At 39.7% G+C, this 10,000-nt stretch overlaps 1 protein-coding gene across 1 annotated transcript in view; it reads left to right on the top strand.

The window, feature by feature from the left end:
• reck (reversion-inducing-cysteine-rich protein with kazal motifs) overlaps positions 1-10,000 on the top strand; it is an 87,452-nt gene that overhangs the window by 65,683 nt on the left and 11,769 nt on the right. Inside the window, exons 14-16 of the mRNA XM_079601251.1 lie at positions 991-1,179; positions 4,835-4,957; positions 6,155-6,326. Coding sequence (XP_079457377.1) covers positions 991-1,179; positions 4,835-4,957; positions 6,155-6,326 — 484 coding nt within the window. The remainder of the gene's footprint in view (positions 1-990; positions 1,180-4,834; positions 4,958-6,154; positions 6,327-10,000) is intronic.

The raw sequence follows: 10,000 nt of genomic DNA, 5'->3' as shown, positions 1-10,000 counted from the left end.
CTCACTCACTCTCTCACTCACACACTCACTCAATGACTCACTCACTCTCTCTCACTCACTCTCTCACTCACTCACTCTCTCACTCTCTCACTCACTCTCTCACTCTCACTCTCACTCTCACTCTCTCTCACTCACTCACTCACTCACTCACTCACTCTCTCACTCACTCTCTCTCACTCTCTCACTCACTCACTCTCTCACTCACTCATTCTCTCACTCACTCACTCTCTCACTCACACACTCACTCAATCACTCACTCACTCTCTCACTCTCTCTCTCACTCACTCACTCACTCACTCACTCACTCACTCACTCACTCACTCACTCACTCTCTCACTCACTCACTCACTCACTCTCTCACTCTATCTCTCTCTCTCACTCACTCACTCACTCACTCACTCACTCACTCACTCACTCACTCACTCACTCACTCTCTCACTCACTCACTCACTCACTCTCTCACTCTATCTCTCTCTCTCACTCACTCACTCTCTCACTCACTCATTCTCTCACTCACTCACTCTCTCACTCTCTCACTAACTAGATGAAATTCGTCTCCCAGTTATTTTTGACCGTGAGGAGCACAAGTGTGACTATTTTTAACCTGTTCGAATCATGTCCATGCTTTTTTGTATGTGTGTGTGTGTGTGTGTGTGTGTGTGTGTGTTCATACAGCAAGTGCCAAAACCTTTACCAAGTTTCGTAGCATTCCGATGAAGTTTTTATTTTATTTTTTAAAACAAATGTAAAACTGACCGAAGAGCAGCAGAGGGTTAAAGTAGAAAGACTGAAATAATATTTTCTTGTAAAATGTACTCCAGTAATTTTTTTTACACTTTAGAGAAGTAAGGTCAAGTTGAGTGAACTGCATTGTGGGATACCGAGCGTTGTGTACTCTAATGTATACCGCAAGTTCAGGCAAATATAGATCAGTGTTTTAGGATTGTTTATGACGTCAGTCTGGAGATGTTTGTTCTGTATGTTTTGAAGGCTGTAAACTGGGCGAAGCGTCAGAGTTCCTGGTGCCGATGGACGCCCGTATCCAGGTGCCCACGAGGAGCGCACAGGTGGGCTGTTACGAGGTGTGTACCTGCGGTCAGAGCGGACGCCTGGAGAACTGCGCTGAGATGCCATGTGTCGACACCACCCAGACCTGCCTCATCGCAGGACAGCGCAGAAGTAAGGCGCTTGAGGGCTTAAACTGCCCGATCATGCTATTTTAAAGGCTCCTAATGTTGCTAAGAGTTTCCTACAACTAGTTAACATGCATCTGAGGTCAAAAACACTGTAATTTTCCTCAAAGTAAACATTGAACATCAGTGTCTGAAACGGTTCATTCGAAGATTCAGTCTCTCTAAACCCCGCCTCTCTGAGAGCTGCTCTGCTGTGATTGGTCAGAAAGCAAACGCTCATTATCATATCTGAGTCTCGGCTCTTGATCACAGTGAAAAGAACAGTAACGATGGCGTTGGTTTCACCGTCTCAATCTCAGAAAACAGCGTCTTCTCGACATGAACAACACGAACTCCTTTTATCTGCACTTTGATCTTTGAAACTTTGCAGATAGTTTACATTCTTAAACAGCTTTATTACACATTACATAACTAGGAATATTCAAAAAAGCATTATAGGGGCACTTTAAATTTTAATCCAGTAATGTAGTTTAATCACGTGTTTTATGTGATGATTTTATGTAACAGACACATGTGATTTTGTTAGTTTTTATTTAATTATTATTGCAAGTTTAACGCAAGAGGCAGAAAACTGAGACAGTTGAAAGGTGGATGCTGCCATCTATTGGTGAGATGTTGCATGAAACGACAAATTCATGTATCTGTAATTCATGAAATCTCTATTCTCAATGGATGAATAATTAAAGTAGCTTGTTATGTTTCCAAAATGCTTTAAACACAAAATATCTGTTTAAATCATTAAAAATATAATCTGTGTAACACACACACACACACACACACACATTTTTTAAAGTTTTATTTGGTTATATATATATATATTTAAACTTTTAACACCTTCTAATTAGAATAAATGCATATAAACTGAAATGCTCTTTTCTTGTTGTTTTTATCAGTATTCCTCTTTTGTAAACAGCTCATTTTACGCTGTTGGTTTGAACCTGAAGGAGTTTATTGCCTTTTCTTTCATGTTTATTTTTACTCCACTTCTAAAGCGGTTTATTAGAGACAGATGTGCTTTATAGTTGTGTCGAGCGATGCGTATTAGAAGATGAACTAATCTCGCAAGTATTTTTACTGTTTGTATGAAAACAAAATGTGTAGTGTTATATTCTTTGTCATAATATGAGAATATGGGAATAACTATGTGTGTATATATATATATATATATATATAATGTTGTGAATGAGTGAATGTTGTCTATCCCAATGTTCTGATGATCTGATGATCTGATGATCTGATGTTCTGATGATCTGATGTTCTGATCTGATGTTCTGATGATCTGATGTTCTGATGATCTGATGTTCTGATGATCTGATGTTCTGATCTGATGTTCTGATGATCTGATGTTCTGATGTTCTGATCTGATGTTCTGATGATCTGATCTGATGTTCTGATGATCTGATGTTCTGATCTGATGATCTGATCTGATGTTCTGATGATCTGATGTTCTGATCTGATGTTCTGATGATCTGATGATCTGATGTTCTGATGATCTGATGTTCTGATGTTCTGATGTTCTGATGATCTGATGTTCTGATGATCTGATGTTCTGATCTGATGTTCTGATGATCTGATGTTCTGATGTTCTGATCTGATGTTCTGATGATCTGATCTGATGTTCTGATGATCTGATGTTCTGATCTGATGATCTGATCTGATGTTCTGATGATCTGATGTTCTGATCTGATGTTCTGATGATCTGATGATCTGATGTTCTGATGATCTGATGTTCTGATGTTCTGTTCTGATGTTCTGATCTGATGTTCTGATGATCTGATGTTCTGATGATCTGATGATCTGATGATCTGATGTTCTGATGTTCTGATGATCTGATCTGATGTTCTGATGATCTGATGATCTGATGATCTGATGTTCTGATGATCTGATGTTCTGATCTGATGTTCTGATCTGATGTTCTGATCTGATGTTCTGATGATCTGATGTTCTGATGATCTGATGATCTGATGATCTGATGTTCTGATGTTCTGATGATCTGATCTGATCTGATGTTCTGATGATCTGATGTTCTGATGTTCTGATGATCTGATGTTCTGATGATCTGATGATCTGATGTTCTGATGTTCTGATGTTCTGATGATCTGATCTGATGTTCTGATGTTCTGATGATCTGATGTTCTGATGATCTGATCTTATGTTCTGATGATCTGATGTTCTGTTCTGATGTTCTGATCTGATGTTCTGATTTGATGTTCTGATGATCTGATGTTCTGATGTTCTGATGATCTGATGATCTGATCTGATCTGATCTGATCTGATCTGATCTGATCTGATGTTCTGATGATCTGATCTGATGTTCTGATGTTCTGATGTTCTGTTATGATGTTCTGATGTTCTGATCTGATGTTCTGATGATCTGATGATCTTATGTTCTGATCTGATGTTCTGATGATCTGATGATCTGATGATCTGATGATCTGATGATCTGATGATCTGATGTTCTGATGATCTGATGTTCTGATGTTCTGATCTGATGTTCTGATGATCTGATCTCATGTTCTGATGATCTGATGTTCTGATCTGATGTTCTGATCTGATGATCTGATGTTCTGATGATCTGATGATCTGATGATCTGATGTTCTGATGTTCTGATGATCTGATGTTCTGATGATCTGATCTGATGTTCTGATGATCTGATGTTCTGTTCTGATGTTCTGATCTGATGTTCTGATCTGATGTTCTGATGATCTGATGTTCTGATGATCTGATGTTCTGATGATCTGATGATCTGATGATCTGATGTTCTGATGATCTGATGATCTGATGTTCTGATGTTCTGATGATCTGATGTTCTGATGATCTGATCTGATGTTCTGATGATCTGATGTTCTGTTCTGATGTTCTGATCTGATGTTCTGATGATCTGATGTTCTGATGATCTGATGATCTGATGATCTGATGTTCTGATGATCTGATGATCTGATGATCTGATCTGATGTTCTGATGTTCTGATGATCTGATCTGATGTTCTGATATGATGTTCTGATGTTCTGATCTGATGTTCTGATGATCTGATCTGATGTTCTGATGATCTGATGTTCTGATGATCTGATCTGATGTTCTGATATGATGTTCTGATGTTCTGATCTGATGTTCTGATGATCTGATCTGATGTTCTGATGATCTGATGTTCTGATGATCTGATCTGATGTTCTGATATGATGTTCTGATGATCTGATGATCTGATGATCTGATCTGATGTTCTGATGTTCTGATGATCTGATCTGATGTTCTGATCTGATGATCTGATGATCTGATGTTCTGATGATCTGATGTTCTGATCTGATGTTCTGATCTGATGTTCTGATGATCTGATGATCTGATGATCTGATGTTCTGATGATCTGATGATCTGATGATCTGATCTGATGTTCTGATGTTCTGATGATCTGATCTGATGTTCTGATATGATGTTCTGATGTTCTGATCTGATGTTCTGATGATCTGATGTTCTGTTCTGATGTTCTGATGTTCTGATGTTCTGATCTGATGTTCTGATCTGATGATCTGATCTGATGTTCTGATCTGATGTTCTGATGATCTGATCTGATGATCTGATGTTCTGATCTGATGTTCTGATCTGATGTTCCGATCTGATGTTCTGATCTGATGTTCTGGTCCAGCTCACGGTTCCTCGTTCCGGCTCGACTGCCAGGTCTGTTCCTGCTTCGCCGGAGAAACCGTCTGTTCGTCCCGCCAGTGTCTGCGGTCCGATGGACCAGACGAGGACCGACGCATCTTCACAGGTGTGTTTCTCAGATTACACCGGTGTCTATATTCAAATATAGTTCTTCATGCTTACTATTATACACAATAACAGACAACAAATTTATCGGTTACGTATGTAACCCTAGTTCCCTGAAGAGTGAACGAGACGCTGTGGGAACACCTCTGCGTGAGTGCGTCGTGAAGCACGTGTGGAATCAGTCCAATGGGGTTACGAGACGTCATAGGCGGGTGACGTCACAGACCTAAATCAAACAGTGCCAGCTTCTGATAGGCTGAAGCAAGTCGATCACGGGCATGCCAGGAGTATGGCAGGGCGACGCAGCGACTCGTTCTGTACTATTATTAGTAGGGACCTTAGGAACATAGCCAGGCCTAGGATGAAGGAAGGCCTTTACTATGCCAGGCAAGAATCCCAGGCACGAGGGTGAAGCCGAGAGTGCTTGAATGTCTCCAGTTCTCTTCAGATATGAGATAGCAATAAGAAAGATGGTTTTAAGAGTAAGGAACTTCTCCGAAACTTCTTCATCAGGCTCGAACGGAGCTAGGGAGAGGCCTTCTAGTACAACAGCCAAGTCCCAAGTTGGCCCTCTCGAGCGGACTGCTGGCCTCAGCCTCAAAGTGCCACGAAGGAAACGAGTTTGTAGTGGGTGTCTCCCCAAGGATGCTCCACTCAAAGGGACGTAGTGAGCAGCTAGTGGCGCCATGCACACCTTCAGTGTGGAGGGGGATAACCCTGCGGAGAAGCGGTCCTGTAGTTAACCGGGTCCAACAGTGGCTCTCCACACAAGGAAGTGAATAATCTCCACTTCAAGGCATATAACTTCCTCGTGGACGGAGCTCTGGAGTGGAGGATGGTCTCAACAACCTAAAAAAACAATGATTCACACACAGGGCGCTTGCTGAAGGCACAGAAGCTGATTCAGATGTGCTTTATAGTTTATAGTTTCCACACGCGGTTCACGATGCACTCACGCAGAGGCGTTCCCACAGCGTCTCGACGCAGCTCGAGTTCCCTTGAAAGGAACTACACTACCAGTCGAATCTTTGCGGTAATGAAGACGTTGTAATGTTTTAGTCTCTTCTGCTCACTAAAGCTGCTTTTATTTGATCACAGAAGAGACGTGTTGCCTTGAAAGGGTTAAGCTCTCTCTGGCAATAAACGAGTATGATTGTAATAGCACGTGTGTGTCATTAGTGTTGCTCTTCTTCCTCAGGTCTTCCCTGCGGTTGTGCGGACCACTTTGTGCCGGTGTGTGCCGGGAACGGACGCACATATCCCAGCGCATGTGTGGCTCGCTGTGTCGGCTTCAGGGACAATCAGTTTGTGTTCGGCTCGTGCAGAAGCATCGACCCCTGCCTGCCCAACCCCTGCCAGCACAGCCAGAGGTGAGTGACCAAGTGCTTCACACACGTCTGACCCGCATCTCTCTGTCTGAGACTGCTCTGCTGGGAGATCACAGTTACTCTGTCCTGATGACGGGGTTAGTCCAGAGTAGGGCTGTCACTTTTTATTCGATATTCGAATATGCATTCGAACATGACGTGAAATAACCGTAATCGAACTTCAAATAAACTATTCGGTTTTTAAAGTGCCATGTCTAGCGCATTTTTTACAGTCTATGATAAGACCGTTTGCTTTTTATTTTAAAAAAGCGTGTTATTTTGAAAGCGTGTAACAGGCTGCTATGTTATTGTCAGATATGACGGCGCGCTGCAACACGCATCACCGCAGATGATCTATTCATCAAGCGCCAAGCCAATGTGCAAACTATCGCAAATCAAAGTGAAAGTAAGTCGCAGACGCTTTAACACACAATAATAATAATCTTCATTAAAAGTAAAGAAACGAAATGATCTTACCAGGGCTGCCGCTCTCTCTTATTGCAGTCTTTGATGTTAGCTGATGATCAATAAAATGCAGCTCATATGTTGCTTTCGGTGACATTAAATCCATTAAATCTGCATATAGCGCGGGAATTGAAGATCGGATTTATATCCGGTTTAAACCACATTTAGGCCTATGTGACCAGGTGTAAATGGAATCGTTTTGATAGCTATCCGATCTGAGAAAACGCATGAAGTGTCTGGTTTAAACAGCCCCAGAAACGCAGCAGACGGCCAGAGCATCGCCAGGCGTCCAACATCGTATGACTGCATACTTTCCTGCACAACCGGTCGGCACCGTGCAGATGCACATGTAAAGGCAAGGTTTATTTGCAGATATGAGTCCTATAAGTGTAATTTTGGGAGTCCTGTTTATGACTGTCAAACTGTTAGTAAAGTTTCGATTGACGTTTTTTTTTTTGCACGCACGCACGCGCGGGAGGGGGGGGGGGGCGGATGGGAATAGATATTCGAATATATTCGAATACATAGGCTGGTATTTGATATCCGTTCGAATTTGATTTTTCTCAAAAGTGACAGCCCTAGTCCAGAGACGTGTGTGTGTTCATCAGGAGTGTGTGTGTGACTCTCACATCACAGATCCACTTTAACTGCTGGCCATCCGTTCAAGGCAAGGCAAGTTTATTTATATAGCACATTTCATACACAATGGTAATTCAAAGAGCTTTACATAGAAGAAATTAAAATAATCAAAAGAAATAAGAATAATTAAAAGAAATAAGAATAATTAAAACAGTTTAGAATAAAAAAAATAAAATACAGTGCAAACAGTCGGACGGACAGTGGCACAGCTCATTCAGTAAATGCAAAGCTAAACAGAAGTGTTCTGAGTCTGGATTTGAATGTGGCTACAGTAGGAGCGCACCTGATCTCTTCTGGTTCTGGTTCTGGTTCTGGTTCCAGCATAATAGCTAAAGCGGACTCTCCTTGCTTTGAGTGAACTCTTGGTATTTCTAGTTGATGTGATCCTAATGATCTCAGTGATCTGTTGGGTTTATATTCAGTGAGCATATCTGCAATGTATTGAGGTCCTAGGCCATTAAATGATTTATATACCAGTAATAATACTTTAAAATCAATCCTAAATGTGACTGGAAGCCAGTGTAAAGACCTGAGGACTGGTGTGATATGTTCATATTTTCTGGTTCTGCTCAGCGTTCTGTACGAGCTGCAACTGTCTTCAGTGAGGAGTCCATTACAATAATCCACCCTGCTGGTCATGAAAGCATGCACAAGTTTCTCTAAGTCCTGACTGGAAACAAAACATCTAATTCCTGCAATATTCTTCAGATGATAGTATGCAGATTTAGTTATTGCTTTGACATGACTACTGAAGCTAAGGTCTGACTCTAGAGACACACCAAGATTCCTGACTTGATGTTTTTTTTTTTTTTTTTTAACACAGTCTGATTTCTGAATCCATCAAAAATAAGCATTCTGTGATATGATAAATGACACCAAAGTTTCATTAATAATAATTATGATGATGATAACTGATAATAGTACAGTTTAATAAGTAGAAATAAAAAAACTTATTTGACAATTAATTTGTATTATTAAAAATAAAAATATAATTATTGAAAGAAAATATTTCTCCAACTTGCCACATGAATATAAATAAATCAATATAATAAATGATGCAAAATGGCAGTTTATTTTAATACATGTAAAAAATGTATCAATGCATGGTGTTTTAATAATAAAATCAAAACATTTCTAATTAATGACTGTAATAATAATGTATTTTGAATAAACTTTTCCTCCAACATGTACAATATATGATAAAAGACAAATATTTAATAAATAATCATCATTAATACTACAATTGAATAAAAAACAATAAAAAATTATAATACAAAATAGAAATTAATATATGTAATAATTTATTAATCAAATAATTAGTAATAATAATACAATTATAATATTTTAAATCCTTATATAAGTTAAGCTTTGGATAAAAGCGTCAGCTAAATGAATAAATGTAAATGTAAGTTTAGTTAACTTTAGTTTTACAATATTATAAAAGACTCTTTAACAATCTTTAATAAATAATAATAATACTAGTAAAATGTAGTAATAACACTTGATAAAAGGAAATAAAAAGAAGTAAAAAAAATGTAGTAATAAGAAATTCAAATATAAAATAATTCAATAAAAATGGAGGGTTAATTGCAACTAACACTAAAATTTTTATAAAATAAACATGAACTGAAATAACATAAAACAAACTTTGGACAATTTTCTAATTTTGTGTCTGATTTATAATTGAAACTGAAACTGATTAATGAAACTGAAAAATGTATAAAAACTATATAGACAAAAACAAACCGAATAAAAATGAAAAACAAAATGACTGAACAGAACATATAAAAATAGAAAACAATTCAAACTATTAATAAACTCTCAATAACCCTAAAACAACACCGTATCAAACATAACATGGTCATAATTATTCAATTGAAATAACTGTTGAGAAAGATGAATGAAGTAATCCTGCTGAGCCTGGACACACACATCTGCGTCTGCTCTCCTCAGTGTGTGTGTGTGTGTGTGTGTGTGTGTGTGTGTGTGTGCTCTCCTCAGTGTGTGTGTGTGTGTGTGTGTGTGCTCTCCTCAGTGTGTGTGTGTGTGTGTGTGTGTGTGTGTGTGTGTGTGTCTGCTCTCCTCAGTGTGTGTGTGTGTGTGTGTGTGTGTGTGTGTGTGTGTCTGCTCTCCTCAGTGTGTGTGTGTGTGTGTGTGTGTGTGTGTGTGTCTGTCTGCTCTTCTCAGTGTGTGTGTGTGTGTGTGTGTCTGCTCTCCTCAGTGTGTGTGTGTGTGTGTGTGTCTGCTCTCCTCAGTGTGTGTGTGTGTGTGTGTGTGTGTGTGTGTCTGCTCTCCTCAGTGTGTGTGTGTGTGTGTGTGTGTGTGTGTCTGTCTGCTCTCCTCAGTGTGTGTGTGTGTGTGTGTGTGTGTGTCTGCTCTCCTCAGTGTGTGTGTGTGTGTGTGTGTGTGTGTGTGTGTGTGTGTGTGTGTCTGCTCTCCTCAGTGTGTGTGTGTGTGTCTGCTCTCCTCAGTGTGTGTGTGTGTGTGTGTGTGTGTGTGTGTCTGCTCTCCTCAGTGTGTGTGTGTGTGCGTCTGCTCTCCTCAGTGTGTGTGTGTGTGTGTGTGTGTGTGTG

The sequence above is a fragment of the Phoxinus phoxinus genome (genome assembly GCF_949152265.1).
Source record: "Phoxinus phoxinus genome assembly, chromosome: 24".
Lineage (NCBI taxonomy): Eukaryota > Metazoa > Chordata > Actinopteri > Cypriniformes > Leuciscidae > Phoxinus > Phoxinus phoxinus.
This window is presented reverse-complemented; position numbering and strand designations above follow the sequence as displayed.